The following is a 19,426-nucleotide window of genomic DNA, read 5'->3' on the forward strand; positions in this document are numbered from 1 at the left end:
GAAAGGGCATGTTGTCAACCAGGAGCATCTCACCAAGGGTGGAGTCGAAGGGGAAGCTTAAGAGATGGGCTGTGGGCTCACGGTGAAGATGTTTGAGTATTACCATGTGACTGACTAGTGGGTAGAAATATCCAGGAGTGAGCGACCCCTTTCCCTTAGAAGGCAAAGGACTGTTCTAAACTTTCTGTTCATGGACATGGAAAGGAAAGTAACTGAGAATGACTATAATGTCTTTGAGACACTATATAATATAAATTAAGGTAAAAAGGTTTGTTTGTTTGTTGGAGATTTAGAGATGGGTAGTAGATTGGTTTCTTTCAGGCAGGAAAGGATTTAAGATTTACATGTTGGAACAATTTGGCAGTTTTGTGAGCTGAAATGTTCATGTGCAGCAAGGAAGCTTGTGTCATTTGCCTACAGGAATGTACATTATAAAGCATATAATCCTATTCCATATGGGATAATTCTTATCTCTATTACTTAGGTCCATTACACTATTAAGATCTGTGGAAAGAAGATATTCTTCTCATAGTCATCTATTAAGAGAGTATATTTAAGAATTTTATGCTGAAATTTTTAAAATATTTATTTAAATTCTAATTAATAAGGAAAGGCTCAATGGAGGACTAGCAGTGGCTGCAGTGTGGCAGCGTGAGCATCAGTTCTTACTTCCAAGCTCCATTATCTTCATGTCTGTGTCCTTTCTGTTGAGGACCACTAGTTCTTTGAGCATTATACATGTGATATTATAAAGGATGAATTCATAAAATATCTTTAAGTAGAAATCGGTATGCTTGTGACACTGAGCTGTGTAATGTTTCTGAAAAAAATTATTATTGGTTTTTACTAAAATCCCTGCCTTCCACATTTTCACATTTGTAGAATTTACAGAAAATTCCAGTATCTACTAAATCCTCGTCAGGTTTACAGTCTTTCTGGAAATGGACCAATGCCAGGGTAAGTAAGCATGAGGATAACTTGGTTATCATTGACTCACTTGCTAGTCACTAATTAAATAACCGGTGTGATACGCACAGAGAAGTCATTTAACTTCTGCGGAGGGATCAGTATGTGAACAAAGTTATGGTAAGTACATAAGGAGAGAAAATCCACATGATGTTCTGCAAAATAGCTAGCAAAAACACTTCAGGTTGGTGTCTGTTCTAAGTAGTGTAAACACTACTCATAATATCACACACACACACACACACACACACACACACACAGAGAGAGAGAGAGAGAGAGCAAGAATTAAAGCTACTAAACCTTGTTTGAAGAATGGCTTTTACTTGTTTAATATTAAGTATAGATTTGTTACAGACTGAAAAAAGAAACTAATTAACAAAGACTAGAAGTCATAATATAATTTTCTCATTTATTATCTGCAGAATCTAATGAATACCACTCTCTGATAACATAGTTTATTATTAATAGGTAAGGCATAGTGGAATAAAATTATATTTTCAACCTGAAACATGTACTATTGATGAAATAAATATAGACCGAACTAAATTATCATTAATTTGGCCTCATTAAGTTATTAATGTCATCCTCTTGCGGTGACCTCTTTTCTCTCTATCAGCGTGGCAGCAACCATTAGACCACATAAAGCAAAGAGAAGCTGAATAAGCTGTAGTGTTCCCTGTAGAAACAAAAGAAAACACAAATGAGTAGGGTTTAAAATAAGTCCTGCAGGCTGTTTCCCAAGAACTAGAAGGGAGTACTCAATGGTTTGTTCTTTAAAAACTGAATAAAGTTTGTATCATGATAGTATATGTAAAATAGTGTTAATAAAGCACAATTATCATAGTATCCCACAACTGTATCTGTCTTATACCCCTCACTGCTTGCCATCCAGGACAGATTTCCAAACACCGAGTACTGTCTACAGGAGCCTCTTTGTCATCAGTGGCAGGGTTTTTCCTAGGACCAATTCCCCAAGGCTGCCTTGTCCAGTTTTATAACTGCCAGCTAGGTTCACAACTGTTCATGGGCATCAAGTCTTCACAAATGACGTCAAGGCCAGGAAAAGTCGTAAGGCTGGCTCAGACACTTTCCTGAGATCACGCTTTTCTTTGCTCTTGAGTCGTCTCTGTACTTCTCAGAAGTAGTTTATTCTGAGGGGTTGAGGAAAACCCTTTTGAATGTTTATCCACTCAACCTAACTGGATCCTGGGTAGCCTAGCCTTTGTGTGCCTTCGGTATCTCACTGTATGGAAAGGAATGAGTTAATGACTTGCCAGGAGAGCTGGGATGTTAAGTGGGCCAGTGTCTTCCAGACACATCTCTGCATAGTATGGCTTTAGTAAAGGACACTCATTTGCAGCATTCTTGGGAGGGATATTAATTGATGGTTAGTAATAACATGCTTATCTTGAATGCAAATACATTGTAATAATATTGAGTTTTAGAAGGGTTTCCTCATTTCAGTTCTTTTCAACTACTTGAAGTATCACATGCTTGATTTTCTCTTTACATTTTATGTATCCTGATATTCTCCACCCTTTTTATAGTAAATAAGAGAAAGTTTTCTAAATCTATAACTGTAATACACCTTCACCACAGAGACTCCATTTAGGGAAAAGTTCCACCCCGCTACCTCTCCTCCTTTATAACTGCTGTGTTTATTTATCTTGTACATATCCATTAAATAATTTACCTACACAACTGCCTGTCACATGCAATCATGTACATGCTTATATTAATAGATGTTTTTATGTAACTTGGAAGATAAACTTAGTTTGCTATATGAATTGTTATTCTCATATTCTCCCTTGAACGAACGTAGGAGAGTGTTATTTCATTTGTGTAGAAATTTACATTTCAGTTTTTCTAAGGGATGAATTAAAATCTATAAGTTAATTATCATTTTCATTATTGACTATTTAGATGTGTTATTTTTAAATTATCAAACATTACCAAATCCACTCTAAGAAAATGTTACTATAAACTTATGTATATTTTTTAAAGTATTTTGAAAAAAATTCATGGAATAAATTGCAACAGGTTAAGTGTCTTGTTTGATAATATTTTAAGTCTTAAAGCTATTTCCTCCTAAATTTTATGAAAAGTTTGAATTAAAATTAAAATTAAACTCCAAAACAAGCATATAATGTGTATTTCTCATAACACTTCACAAATTGACTGTCTTTTGTGGTTTATATAGCTCTGTAATTTGATAGGTGAGAGTCCATAATTATCATTTCTGTGTGTATGTCTGATCAATTATACAATTTTCTCTTCCCTGTATCTTCTTTGCTAGCAACAGATACACAGCCTCCTCATTATAGAAAACCATGGAAAAATTGTGAAGTTTACTGAATTGGGGAAAAATGGAGAATGCAGAGGTTTCAGAACAGATAGGAGAGAGAACAGTTTAAGGAATCAAAATCCTAGAAGTACCAATAGTCCTGAGAAATCACATCTGGTTGGTTTTGCTGCTCTCTGAAAAGCAAGAAAGGAGAGGGCAGACCCCGAGCAGCATGCACATCTGTCTCACTGTAGCATTGTCCATCGTTCCAGCGTGCAGTTGACGGTCTTGGCTACCATTCTATTAAACTATCTAAATAGGTTGTTTCCTCAGAGACAGTGAAAGGAAATCCTGGTAGTGAAAGGCTCTGCCTGTCTCCAACAGTGACAATTACAGCCACGTGCCCTGTGAGTGTTCTCTGGGAAACTCCGTGTAATGACATTTTTTTTCTCTCTCTTGTTTTTTTTTATTGAGTCTCAGCATATACACATTCAAGCAGAAAAATTGAAGCATACCTTCAAATACAAATTTGTTAAAATGATACTTTATTTTTAGAAAATACTTTTTATGTAGCCCATCAAATGGACATGTAGTCAAACTATAGTAGAACAACATATTGTAATTTTAAGCAGAAATTAAAAGAGAAAACCTTTAGGTGATAAACCCCTCCTCCCAGGAAATTTTGTGGGATGACTTGGAGGGAGTGAAGGAAGGAGAAAGATGATTTATTTAAATTATAATTTCAAAATATAAAATAATAATAAAACACCTTTCCCCCCCAAATTGGTCAATGTAACAAATATATTAAGTGATGGGTCATGTTACTTTTTATTGCATTAATGGTCAGGGAAATTCAAGGGAGCTCAACTCAGCTTTCAAAGTTATTGATTCACGGGAAGAACATATATTGGAATTATTTTCTTTTAAAATGTAAAAATTTGCCGGGCGGTGGTGGCACACGCCTTTAATCTCAGCACTCGGGAGGCAGAGCCAGAAGGTTCTCTGTGAGTGCAAGGCTAGCCTGGACTACCAAATGAGTTCCAGGAAAGGCGTAAAGCTACACAGAGAAACCCTGTCTTGAAAAAACAAAACAACAACAACAAAAAAAACAAAATCAAAATGTAAAAATTCTTCTTGCTACTTCAGTACACAGAACATTGAGTAATATTGTACTTTCTATTTTTACATTTTTCTTTACAACCAAATAATATTACATTGTGTTATTTCCTGTCTACTGTGAATAAACATGGGAGTGCAAGTTTCCTTGTGGTAGGATATGGAGTTCCTGGGCTATGTGTTCAAGAGTGGAATACTGAACCATAGTATAGTTTTATATATATAAATATATATATATGTGTGTGTGTGTGTGTGTGTGAGAGAGAGAGAGAGAGAGAGAGAGAGCAAGAGAGAGATAGTTAAACATACTTTTATATATGTGTATGTATAATTGTATGTGTATGTACATGTGTATATGTATATGTGTACATGGAACTCTCAAACTGATTTCCATAATGGCTGTACTGTTTTGCTCTCCAACCAGTAGTGAATGATGGTTTCTTATTCCCTGTTCTCTCCTCAGCATCTGTTGTCTGATGCCTTGAAGATAGCCACTCTGATTAGGTGAGGTGGTGTTTCCCATCCTAGCTGTAGAGCAGCAAAGCACACAACCTGGGCAAATTAGTGGCAGTGCCAGCAGCCAATATCAGATCTATTTTTGTGCATGTTTTCTGAGTGCTATGTACAAATAGCCTGAAAATATCAAGTTGCTGATTTCATCTTCCAATCCAGGGAAAGCATCATTGTAACTCATAGTGGCTTGTCTTTTGTTGCTGTTGTTTCAAAACTTCTAAACTGTTTGTGCTGGAGACTACGAGAATGGGAAGCAATTTCATGTTTATGGGTAGATATCAGCAAGCATGCAATCAATACTCAAGAGGCAGAGGCAGGGGGAATACTGCAAGTTTAAAGTCAACCTGGTGTATATAGTGAGTTTTAGGCTGGTGAGGGCTACCTAGCAGGAAGACACTGTCAGAAAATCACCACACCCCAAACAAAGAAACGAAAGGGGGGATGATTATATTCAGGTGTGTGGAGATGCACCAAGTTACTGAACAGTTTGCTGTCTGGATGTCCCAGATATGACAGAACAGCTGTCACTTTCCAAATAAAGTACTAGTTATTTTCAACTGTTACAAAATCAGTATGTTTTATTACTTCAGTAGGTTGCCATTTTGCAATGAGTGAGCACATCATGTTAAGCCTGGTGTCTTTCTGCCAAAGACTCAAGTTCTACAAAAGTGAATACCTCATGGGCCGAACCTTTCATCAAATGACTGCGGTCATGCACACAGTGCAGTTCATATTTGGTTGAGAAACGTATCAAACTCTTAGCAGTCTTATGAGATACTGAAGCCAAATAAGGATCAAACCAAAGCTGTTTCAAACATGGACCTTCCCTCACACACACTAACCTTTTCTGTGCTTCTCACATGAAACATGGATTCTTTCCTTTTCCCAATCTTCTTTTATCACTTTAATGTTTACTTAAATTTACAAAACCATAAATATTAATGTACTCATTTAGAATTATTCAAATTTGTTCTTTGTAGTTTCAGTTTATAGTTTTTTCTCTCTCTTTTTTTCCATGTACACATTGATTTTTTTTAGTTTCTAGTTCTATGTTAAATGAATTCTCAATATTTTATAATTTGTAGGAAACTCTTATCTGTAAGACTGGGTCATTAAAGTATTCTTCCTTTATTACCTATACATTGCTAAAAATGTAATAATGTATTAGTTATACAGAATACTAGGCTTCATTATGACAATTTCATAACTGTATATAATATACTTCTCTCAACTCTCACTACACTCCTTGTCTCCCATGCTTTTATATACTTTTGATTTTGATATTTAATCCTTTTTCAAAACTGTATTATTCTTTCCATAGAGGTTCTTTAGAAAATAGATAAGGCAGGGACCAAACATATGTTTTCTAGATTTAAATCAAATAGATTCTCCAGAAGCTGTTCATTAGTTCCGTTGGTCAGAATGTTCTGTGTGTTAGACCACTGATAACCACGTCTCAGATGTAGGCCTGCACTTCCCCGTGAAGCCGTCCTCTGCACTCTGCCAAGGCGAGCTCTGCAGGCTGTCTTGTCTCCCCCTGCCCCTTTATCTCACTACCCCGTGGCCCGTGTCGCCTTCTGCTCCTGGTTCTAGCTATGTTCTCCTTGGTTATAGGTCAGTCCCTTTGCAAGTTTCCTCTTCCCACACATTGCTTTTGAAGTGTTCCAATCTGTAAAATCTCTGGGTTAATCTAATAGCCTTTGTAATTTTTACATTTCAACTGAATCACCTTTCTGGTCTATTTCCTCCCCAGTGCTACAATAGATTTGCATATGCACATATATATACATATACATGTGCACTTGTGCATGTGTGTGTGTGCATGCATTGGTGCATGTGTATGTGCCTGTGTGTGTGTGTGTGGCATATCCTCCAAGGGCTTTCTCTATGGTTCTGATTATCATTTTCGTGGCATCTGAAGTTTGAGTGGTTTATACAAGTGGACTCTTTCCTGATAATGAATATAATTAGCTGAATATATTACTAAGAAATATGTTAGTTGGTTAAAAGTGTTATATGATGAATATTGCTCTCTGCTCTTCATAGAATGAGGTTATTTTTCTCCCATGCTATTAAAATAAACAACCATGTCTCTTTTAATATATTCTCCACTTGCTACTGTTACTTACACCAAAGCTATCTCAAGCTTTTTGGCTACCTATAAAGTAGCTGAGAGGGCCAGGCAAATATCTTGACAGCCTGCCCTAGTAACTCAATTAAAAACTAGGCCTCAGTCCCTGCTTCTTGGAACTGAGCAAGCAGTTTCTAAGAGCCATGAACAAAGGACAGTCAATATCCATCACCCCCGAAAGCAAGGATAAGAAGGCCTGGTACAGGTAATAACCAAATTAGGACAGAGCCTGGTATTTGTCCAGGCCTCCCCAAAAATGCAAAAACTGTACCCTTAACCAGCCCCTGACTAACCCTGACCAATTAGAATGTACTAATATGATTGCCAGTCATCTCTGTGATGACCTAACTGCCCTAGTAATTCCTCTTAGCTGTGCTTAAAATTAGTCTACTAGCTTCTCTCAGGGTCATGACATTTTGCCTTTGTGTAGGATGGATGGCCTCAGCATGCTGGTAATAAACACTCTTTCTGACTGCATCCATGGATGGTGATCTTTTGGGGGACTTCTCCAGGACCCTAACAGTAGCTAGTGTATTGTCATTTGACTATAAACTAAAAAAAGCACAGACAATTTATTCACAGATCACCATTAAAAAATTAATTATAAATGTATTTCATGAATTGAGACAAAATATAATATTCTTAAAAAAGGGAAATTCTTTTATACATTGCTCATCATTAATAAGAATATGCTTAATTTTGAGAAATATACTTTTTAGATTATCTTGTTTTATATACTAAGACTAAATATAAACAAGTATTAATTTTAAAATATAACTTAACAGTCAGTCTATAGATTTACACTCAACTATCAGACATATTTCTAAAAGTGAAATCTTGAGAGATATATTCCTACTAACAACTTGGAATTTTTTGTAACAGATTCCACATATTTTGTCATTTTCTTAATTTAAAATATCATTTTATATAACAAACTTTCTACCATATTTTTATTTAAATAAAATCTCTCTTCAGTCAGAGCTTATGACCTCTTACATATGTCTCTTGTTACAGCATCATGTTAGAGATAATGCTGTCACATCACAAAATGCCTCACAAAACTAACAAAGTGCTTAACAGAATTCAACCAAACCCTATTACAACTGTCTACAAAATGCAAAAATCTGTTATTTCCTAATGTAAATATGAAGTACTCATCCCACTTCTTCACAGGAATGACCATAAAATATAATGCAGGCAGAGCTGATACTCTTCTACAATTAAATATATAGGCATATTTCTGGGTTTGTCTTGGGCACTGGAATGATGGCATTTCATTTTCAATTTTAAAATCCAACTTAAAGATCTATAGATTAATGATGGTAAGAAAACATAACAGACTGATGTAATGAATATTACCAACTTTTTTGTCTTACACATATGTTCCCTCACCTGAGGTCTTCTAGTCTTTATCCACTATGTTGTTCATTAATTGAATCAGGACCACAAAGATATTGAAAATTCTGAACTTTTATTGTTCAGACAGTTAAACAATTGGAATAGTATTTAGAATGGTATACGTCATTATTTATAAATAACTATTTATCCAGACTGCAAAAACACTCTAACAATAAAGAAAATATTATAACAAGGATACTCACATGAGTAAATATTTAAACATTAATATCATCCACATGCATGTGTTACACACACACCACAGGAATACACATTTAAAAAAACCTGTGAGTTGCTTTTCTGTTCCTATGAAAAAAATACCATGATCCAGGGCAAAGCCAAAAAAGTCATTTAGGCTTACATTTTTAGAGGGAGAGTCTATTATTGTCATGCAGGGAGCCAAGGAAAATGAGGCTGAGAGATCACACCTTCAATTTCAAAACAGAGAAAAGGAATTGGAGTGAGGTTATAAACTCTGAAATCCCACCCCAAGTTATATACTTTCTTGGACAAGGCTCCATCTTCAAAAAGTTCTACAACTTTCCTAATTAGCACCATCAATTTGGGACCAAATCTCCAAACACAGGAGCCTATGAGGAAAAATTCTCAGCCAAACTTCTGTAAAATGTACCAACATCTACTGCACAACTTAACTGTTAATTTTCTGACAAAGAAAAGTTTAAATTAAAGAAAGACCCATCTAACAGTATCAAAGAGGGGATCCTGGTCATCTCAGAATCCATACCCATAGCATCTCAGCAAAATGTTGACCTAAACGTGAGCTGAACTAAGACAACAGGCATGCCAAAGTGGGTGGAAAAAAGAACACAAGGCATTGACTCTTGGTACAGTAAACTCAGTGATGCTGAGAACTAAGAAATAAGTCTTCCTCAGGGAAGTGCACACCAATTGGTTATCCAATACCAAGTGGTCAGACCTGAAAAGATGCATACAAGTAACATTATACAGAATATGTGTATATATATATATATATATATATATATATATATATATATATATATATATATATATCCATATTTCATGTAATAACAATTAGCAAAAGAAAAATGACCATGAATTTGAAAGAGAATGATGAGGTATATGTGGAAGTCTTTGGAGGGAAGAAAGGAAAGGGAGGAAGAGGAAGAAGAACAAGAAGAAGAACAACAACAACAAAAAAAACAAAAGTCCTCTTCCCCCGCTCCATCTTTCCCAACTCCCCAACACCTCTTCACTTGCCATAGTGGCATTGGGAGCTGTGGTGTGTCACATATTTAACCTTTTGTCCAATCAGTCCCACCTGAAGTGTTCAGTGCAATGAGTCATTGGTCTGGTTCAAGCAAGGCCTTGGGTACATCATCATCACTGGACTAGTTCAGATAGCCTTCTGTGGCCTGAGTCTTGGAGATCCCGTGGTTATCACTCCAGCATGGCCCTGTTGATAGCATGGCTGTCAGACTCCGGCATGGCCACAGCTTGTGGTCTAGACCCTGGGCATCTGTGTCACCTTTGGTAGCAACATGGACCACAGACACCAACACAGACTACAGCTGTGATAGGACCAGAGACCCAGACATGGTTTTTGGCAGCAGCACCATAGCTCCAGGTCTCAGCACAGGCCACTCTGATTAGCGTGGCACCAGCAGCAGCATGGCCCTTGGAAACCAACATGGCCCTACACGGTAGACCAGACCTTTGCCATAAGTATGACCTTCAATTGTATCAGGAGATTTGGACATCAACGCAATATTCTTCTTATTTTTTAATATTTATTTTTTCTAAACCACATATCCTTTCTAATAACCTATTAATCATTTTCCTCATAGTTCCTCAACTTGCCAACTATTTAACTTTTACCCAAACTTCAACATTCAATTCTTATATATTCACTTCTACTGAGAAATGTTTCATTTCTACATAATGTACATTAACTACACTAAAAAATATCTCAAAGTTATTTGGAACTTTTGTCTGTCCTTCAGTAAATCCATAAATTATTTGAAGACAAGAATTGCATTTTGTGTAACTCAGCTCACTTTCTGACATAGAGTCGTAATCCATAAACCTATGCTAAATAATTGAATGGGTGTAGATATTACATGATTTAGGAGTCACTTTCCTGAGAACAATATGTGGATTTCATATATGATTATAAATCAATAATGTTTAACTACTCAGTACTTTTTTTTTTTTTGGTTTTTCCAGACAGGGTTTCTCTGTGTAGCTTTGCGCCTTTCCTGGAGCTCACTTGGTAGCCCAGGCTGGCCTCGAACTCACAGAGATCCGCCTGGCTCTGCCTCCCAAGTGCTGGGATTAAAGGCGTGCGCCACCAACGCCCGACTTCTACTCAGTACTTTTAAGGAGAGGAGCTTCTATAGTACAATTATAAACTTCATTGCACATGTACAGCAGTAAACATGGTGTGGAAACTGCAAAATAAGTTTGATTAACTTTCCTTTCAGGCAAATAATAGGCAGTTTTTATTAATTGATCCTGACAAAGTAAGTTTAATTTTTTCTAAGAAAGTCTAAATGTATATCCTTTCAAAATGTTTTCTTATATCACATTCTAAGTTAACTCAAAAATCATCATATACAAAATAAAAACCAGACTATTCATCATAAAAATTTTAGCATAAAACTATAAGTTTGTGTAGATTTACTAATCTGACCTGAATAGATTAACCACGCTGCTGTTCTTGTATAGAATTAGAAATTGTGAACTTTGAAGCATAAATTATAACTGTAGTTTTTATTTGGAAATATTACGATCAAAGTTCATTTACTGAAAAATCTGGAAGAATTATTTTGTATGTCTTTTAGTACTCTCACTCACTTTGCTATTCATTTATTTATATTACAATCACAAAATAGCATGCTCTTAGGCTAAATACCAAAGCAAAATTGCTTGTCTAAATCTGCATTTGCCTTAAACCCAATTAAACCAAGGTGTGTTCTTGCCTGAAACATGCTCCCTTGGGTAGCTTGGCTCTCTAGGAGCCCTGCAATAAACCAGAGCCCCTGCCCCCAGAGACAGGCAGCAGTGTTACAGTCTGGAAGCAGATGTAGAACCCTGGTAACTGAGTAAACCCATGTGAAGGTACCAAGGCATCCAAACATCTCCACCACTGACATCACAGGCAGACTCCGTGTCAACCATTTAAGGCCATTGCTAGTTCTGATGTGACTGACAATCCAGTCTTCCTATAAGAGTGCTTTCACCCTGCCTCTTTGCTTTGATATTTAGCTATGTTTTCAACATATGGAGGGAATCCCCTTGAGATTCATAGGAAACATTATTCTACTCCACCCCTAAATCTAAAAGCCCAACTGTTGGGTGGAGGTTCCTACCTCTGTCTTGTGACAGCTCTTCTTGAATTTTGATTTCAATTTCCTAAGTACCTTTTTTTTTAATTGAAAATAGATTCTTGTCTCAGACCACAATTTCCTCTCCCTCCACTTCTCCCACCTGTTTCCAACCTCCCTCTCCCCCAGATCTGTTCCCTTTATTAGAGTTTTCACTTCAGCCATACCAATTTAAATTTTTTCAGTAAGTTTTCCAGTCATATAGCTTACATTTTAAGTTAGATTTCCAAAGAGATATATACATATTACCACACACACACAACATATAAACATTCAAAGAAGGAGGCTCATGTAGATTTGCCATAAAATTCCGTGCATATTTGTAGCATAAAGTGCAAAATTAAATACTGAGCTCTGTTAATTGACTTTGAGTACAAGACAACACACAGTTATAGATGAGAAAAATGGCCACAAACAAGCATTGTATTGTGTTCTTCAGCATTCAAAGAAAAAATCACAACCAATCTTGGTGTAATGATCCAACATTCTCTTGCTATTCTAGACTTGGAGGTCAGGTGTGTTGGCACAATCGTGTGGCCCCAGAGTTTGGAAGCTTACAGAGGAAGATTTGGTTTTTTGACAATAGCCAGACCTATAACACCAGTTCCAGGTCAATCTGTGCTACATAGTCAGAACCTCAACTCCTCAAACATAGTTAGGGTTCCTCTTTCTCTAAAGGGGAGTGCATGTGAGTGTTCCTCAGATGAACACAGAGGATTGGGCTCCTATGTAAGAACATTCAGAGAGGTGAGTGAAAGGGGTATCTGTCCTTCCAAATGAGCACAGATGATATGATTAAAGTATCACAGATGTTCCTATCGTCCTGTGTCAGTTAAGCTGCACCTTCCTCTTGTCTATTTCTGTTGCTCTGAATCTCAGTGTTTTATTTTCAGAAACAGAAACCAACAAAACAAATCCCAGCTCATCACAAATCATAGTGCAGCATAGTCGAAAATAAAAATAATCTAGAGTTTTTATTTCAAATTAGCTACTTGGTCCTTAATATAAATGTGTATTTATAACCATTTAAGGTATCTTTCAAAAGTCACTATTTCTGGCTGGGAGGTGGATTAGTAGGTAAAGTGCTTGTGGCAGAACCAATAGGGCCTGAGTTCAGATTCCCTGTAGTAGGGGACCAGGGTCAAGGAAGGGGGACACGTGGATAACTGGAGCTCACTGACAACCCAGTCTAGCCAATCAGTAAATTACAGTTTTAGAGTTGAGACCCTATATCAAGAAATAAAATCTATAGGCCAGGAATGAATGCTCAGGCATTGAATATTGACTTCTCTTTCAGATAACCTAGGTTTATTCCCAACAACCCCACTGGGGTGCACAACTGTCTGTAACTCTAGTTCTGACCTTCATGGGCACTAGGTATGCATATGGCATACATACAAATACACAAACAAAACAGTCATATATGTAAACTAATAATAAAAAAAATTTAAAAAGACATAAAGGGTAGAGAGATGGAAAAACCAGCATCTGGCCTCCACTTGCATATATAAACTTCTACCCCTGCACACACACAAACAAATAAGCATGCACACAGCACACACACACACACACACACACACACACGAACATTTCCCAGCTAGTATAAGAACTTGTGTTACAAAAAGATGTTAGTGAAGGTATTTTAATATATTAATGAACTTATGGATAGTTCTCTATAAGATAAAATGCTTTAACTAAACATTATTCGTTGTTAATCATTGAAAATGACTTGAAGGAAATTTTATACACCTTTAATAATATTTTCCAAACCTCATGCACACTTGTCAAGAAGACAGTTTTACATAACTTATTGTTTACTGACTTCTTGTACTTTTTATAATACCACAAAGATTAATACTTAATGAGATAGCATCAGTGGTTTACAGAAATTAATGCTCACGTGTATTTTCTCACTTTATCTTTTATTCATCTCTCTATCTCTTCTCTTCATTCCTAAAACTGGCATTTGCATAAGCAATGTGTCTGAGATATCAATGGATAAAGAACTTGATGTTTCATTTTTTTATGTTTTACTGAACTATTTCTCAAATCTATGAAATGAGTTCTGGTTATGATGGTAATGGCATTGACTTGTAATTTAAGATCATAAATAAGAGTTCTAATTATTCTGTACAACTAATCTATTTGGCCTGATGGAATGTACCCCCATGTGGCTAAAATTTATCTTCCACACAATAGCTTAGCAACCTACACAAGTCTATTGAAAATGGTTGCATTTTCTGGCATCCAAGTTATCAAATTAAAGTGAGGATGCTTTGACAAGGAAATCATTCTTATAATTAGCTTTCCTCTTGGCTGGACCTACTGGGGAGGGTTATCTTAGGTTAGCAAGCCCTGTGTTCCACACAGATCTTTACAAGTTTTAGGGGAAAATTGTTAAATGAAAAATCTTCTTCTGTAACATCACTTTGTTGTACAAGATGTAGAATGAAACTTTGGGAAAGTTAAATGCATCTTGAATCCATTTTGAGAAGTCACTGAAGTTTCAGTAACATTATCAATGAGTATATGGTGTTCATAGACACCACCTGGGTCTAAGAAAACAAGAGAGAAGCTATGAAGAATCGGCTTTCTAGCTTAGTGTGCCAGCTGATACCTGTGCTTATAGTACCTGAAGGCTTAAACAGGAGCTCATCACCAATTTAAGTATAGCCTAGTTTACATAGTGAGTTTCAGTCCTACCGAAAAAATAAAACTCACTTTTGTGCATTATAAATCCAGTGGCAAAACAAAAATAGTATCACAAACTAGAAATCTACCATGAATTAGGAGGCAGCTACGAAGCCATGGGATATTGTGATTTTAAGAAAAATATGAAAGGGAATACATGCAACTGTGACTATGAATTGAGCACAGTAATAAAAGAGGAGTGTGTATGCTGAAGTCAGAACTGATAACTTTTGAAACGTGCTCCTGAAGTGACTCTATGTGCTAAAGAGAAGGAGTAAAAATGACAGCTGGTGACATGTTGCTGGAGGGCTTCTCTCCAGGTTCCCCAAGCCCCGCAGTCCCACAATCCACTTATAAAATAATCACTCAGATGCTTATATTACTTATAAACTGTATGGCTGTGGCAGGCTTCTTGCTAACTGTTCTTATATCTTAAATTAACCCATTTTTTTTTATAAATCTATACCTTGTCACGTGGCTTGTGGCTTACCGGCGTCTTTACATGCTGCTTGTCCTGGCAGTGGCTGCAGTGTCTCTCCCCCCTTCTTCCTGTTTCCCCAATTCTCCTCTCTCCTTGTCCTGCCTATACTTCCTGTCTGGTCACTGGCCATCAGTGTTTTATTTATATAGAATGATATCCACAGCAGTGAAATGATAATGCTGTTTGTGAGCCCTCAATCTCATAGTTATTCAATGCAAAGAACACAGACATAAATAATAAAATAAGCATTAGTGCTGTCAAAACATTTAAGTCCCTCTTAGTATAAATACTGCCTAATACATACACTACTTAATAACATATACTTATTGGTTCTGTATGTTCAGTCTAGTTCTGACTATTACAGGAATATCTTGTGTAAATACCAATGTCTGTGCTCTATGAATAACAAATTTTAACCTTAGAATCAAAATGAATACCTGAATTTTCTGAAGAAATCTGATTATCATACACTTCTAAAATTATAGTGTGTGGATTAGAAGTCTTTTTCTTTCTGAAAATATTTCTCATCTGTGTTATCAAAATACTGTTGTCAGAAATGAGAGCTTTCTGACATTTACATCTATTCCATCTCAAAACTTAAAAGGAATGTGAGCTTGTGAGAGTAAACATGGACATTGCCCCAGATGCTTTTTGTTGAGTCCAGAAGGCTTACAAGATCTGTCTTCCGAAGAGTGTTTTAAATGTACAGTACCACATTGTTAACTAAGGAGAGATTGTTGTACAGCAGAACTCTACAATTCGGTCCACTTGAATAACTGGGACTTTACAACTTGCTCTAGAGACAGCTGTTGAACATTTGCAGTGGAGCAACTGAGCTCAATTATTAGTATAAGATTGTTTTCAAATGTAACAATTGCAGATAAATTCTCTAGGGAAACCAGTGATGTTGTAGACCACATTGAAAAATTAATGATAATTAATATTCATAATAATCCCTTTAAAGTTTTAGATTTAAAAATTATGCACTTAAATAACCTAGACACACTCAGGTACAAACCAAGATAATTTCCTTGTAAACTGATTATACTCATTGATCTTCCCAATAAAATAATTACAACTGATAGACAGAAAGTGTAGCATAGGTTACTAAACTTTCCACAGAGGCATCCTTCTGGAATCTTCTCAGTACCTCATCCCTTATTACTGGGAGGAAGAATAAGAAGCAGGTGTTCTTGACTGCTGTCCTGGGTAAAAAGATGTAACTTGAGACTTCATTTTGGCTCTTAACAAATCTCTTGAATTGATGCAATATTGTAGCTGCATCTTCTGTTCTGATTGCTGTGAGCATCTTTCCCCACTGTCCACTGGATACTGTTTCCAGTTGTAAGCAGAACTATTCTCTCTGCCCAATTGAGCCTGGACTTTGAGGTTTAGAAAATTGTCTTTGTGGCTCCTTTGCTTCAATGTGGTAGGCAAGAGAGTTGGGAAAATATACGAGTATTTCCTGACCTACAATCACACACACACACACACACACACACACACACACTGGGTAGAGGAGAGAGAGAGAGAGAGAGAGAGAGAGAGAGAGAGAGAGAGAGAGAGAGAGAGAGAGAGAGAGAGAGAGAATAATTATTGATAGTATATCATGTAATCTTTTTATTTATGTATTTACATGTAAAGAGCACAGGAAAGCAGGAGGTGATAATTCCATTTTAATGATAAGCAGAAGAAGGCTCACACTAAGAATGTACAGGATTTTTCTAGCCTCCTATTCAGTGAATGGGTGGAATAAGGAATGAATGAATCCCTAGGGAAAATTGCATAGATTGAGAGAAGAACCAATGATGAGAATTTTAAAAGAGAACAAGACTGAATTACAGGTGATGCAGCCACCTTGAATAGAAGAACGGTGGTGAGTTTGGATGGGTAGACATCACTGCAGTCAGCCACATGACAACTTCTGCTGACATGCTTTGAAAGCTTCTTCAGCCTCCAGTGCCAATGTGTTCAGAAATATAAACGAGGGCTATGATCTCCTACAGAATTGTAACTGGAAAAAGCTGAGTTAGGAAGAATTACAAAGCACATATTTCAATAATATTATTTATATTTAATAATCTGTCAATAATTATTAAAGGGGGTTAAGCATTTAGAACCCTTTATTTAAAAGGAATCTCCAGCAATTGTTTCTATCCAAATGTTACCAGATTTAAGAAACTTACAAAATGATACACATTTCAAAAGTGAAAGAAATCATACATAGTGTATTCTAAGACTTCTATTTTATTTAGCAATATAAATCTGGTAAAGATTTTAATTGATAAGAAGAAAGAGTAAGTCATTTATGACCCTGGGTGTCATTACAGAAGTTGGCAAACAGAATCTTCTTTCCTATAGTCATGTAACTCCACAGTTGCCCATGGAATGAAGAAAAGGCTGCAAGATGTTTCCACAGAGCAGGCAATATGTGAGTGCACATCTTCATAATAACAATTTAAACTAGAGAAATCATACCAGCGTCTGCACAGAGTACTTACTCGTAGGAAAAATACTAGTACAGAAGTAGAAACTCATTTTATTGACCTCCTAGAGTTTACTGATCAAAAAGAGAAGGGGAAAGAAATTTTGTATAACAAATATCATTTGAATTGAATGTATACTAGAATTATTCCATTTAACACAAAGAACAAAAAATGATTAGTCTGTATGAGTACTCACATTTGGCTAAATACTAGAATTCTAGTGAGGAATACGAAACAGAGAAGCAGACCTATTATAAAATTGAAATCACTAATGCTATTTTAATTAGTATGTAGTCCAACTATATGCAAAAATATAAATAAACAAAAAAATAGGTTCAAACAGTAATATGACTGCTTTTATAAACAATATATAATAGGTACATTGTTTCCCAGTGACAAGTAACAGTATCAGCAGACATAATTTTATTTCTCTTTAAAATGCAAACAAAAAGTAATATGACTGCTTTTATAAACAATATATAATAGGTAAATTGTTTCCCAGGGACAAGTAACATTAGTATTAGCAGACATAATTTTATATCTCATTAAAATGCAAATAAAACTATCTGAACAGATATAAAACATTTGTAATATTTGATATTTCTATTCAGAAAATTTAAATTTTATTCAAAAATACTAAGTAATAAGTATATCCAATACCTTATATTCAAATAAGAGGAATTTTATTATACTTATGATTAATTAGTTACATATGTTCAACATTGATTTTTGTTTCTTCTTAATTTTGGAGAATATCAGCTTACTTTAAAAGCATATGTTTATTTTTATTTATTATTATTATTTTTTATTTTGTTTTTTCGAGACAGGGTTTCTCTGTGTAGTTTTGGTGCCTTTCCTGCATCTCACTCTGTAGACAAGGCTGGCCTTGAACTCACAGAGATCCACCTGGCTCTGCCTCCTGAGTGCTGGGATTAAAGGCACCACCGCCAACTGGCTAAAAGCATATATTTGAAAACAAAGAATTTAAGCCAAGAATCTTCCTGTCTTTTGACATATACACTTCTTAGAAAGCAAAAGTGATTGAAAGAGTGTGGTGCTGATGCACAGATGGACAAATTCATGAAAGGGCAGGAAAGAATGAGCTCTCATGCTTTAAAATTAGGTTTAAATTGCAGTTGCTGAGTGGAAACAATTATTTAGTAAATGTAACAGTAAATAAAAACATATAGAAAAACTTGCTAGACTAAAACAAAGGTAGATAGACGATAAGGTGAAAGAGAAACTATATGTGAATCCCTTTCTTTCTTTCTTTCTTTTTTTTTGGTTTTTCGAGACAGGGTTTCTCTGTGTAGCTTTGCGCCTTTCCTGGAACTCACTTGGTAGCCCAGGCTGGCTCTGCCTCCCGAGTGCTGGGATTAAAGGCGTGTGCCACCACCGCCCGGCCGTGAATCCCTTTCTTATTGCAAACAGGGAATGTTCACTTACACAAGTCTTAGTTATTTATCAGATTTATAAATTTGAATACACTACAACTGAATTAATTTTCATTGAAATCCATATCAATGGATATTTGAGTAAAAAGAATGTTCAATTCATAAATGATTTCTACAAAATACAAACTAAATGATTAAAATCAAGACAAATTAAGAAATTTTAACAAGAATCAAATCAATAAAAAGTAATAAAAATTTTCCTTTTAAGGAACTGAAAAGTAAAGAACCAAAATATTGGAGAGAATGGACTAAGTGAAATATATTTGTTAAAACATTTTTGATGTCTTTCAGAAATCAATTGCACTGTCTTGTAGTGTCGCATATTATTATACTCTCCAAGTAAACGCTGCTTGTAATAGTAGGAATCACATACAAAAATCATGGTTATAACAACATGAGTCTACCAGCCCAAGTGCCTCTTGAAATGGATTTGAAAAGCATATTCACATAATTGGAATTTCACACATTAGTAAAAATAAAAAAGAAACAGTTATACATAGAGCAACAGCATTGATAAAAGTTAGTTCCATTGCTGGGGAGAATG

At 35.8% G+C, this 19,426-nt stretch overlaps 1 protein-coding gene across 5 annotated transcripts in view; it reads left to right on the top strand.

Annotated features, from left to right (window-relative positions):
* The window catches only part of Dgkb (diacylglycerol kinase beta), a 717,548-nt gene that overhangs the window by 278,519 nt on the left and 419,603 nt on the right, over window positions 1–19,426 (top strand). For all 5 annotated transcript variants that reach the window (XM_037210503.1, XM_037210502.1, XM_037210504.1 and 2 more), the window contains one exon: window positions 883–957. In XM_037210503.1, coding sequence (XP_037066398.1) covers window positions 883–957 — 75 coding nt within the window. The remainder of the gene's footprint in view (window positions 1–882; window positions 958–19,426) is intronic.

Source organism: Peromyscus leucopus, chromosome 14, assembly GCF_004664715.2.
Source record: "Peromyscus leucopus breed LL Stock chromosome 14, UCI_PerLeu_2.1, whole genome shotgun sequence".
Lineage (NCBI taxonomy): Eukaryota > Metazoa > Chordata > Mammalia > Rodentia > Cricetidae > Peromyscus > Peromyscus leucopus.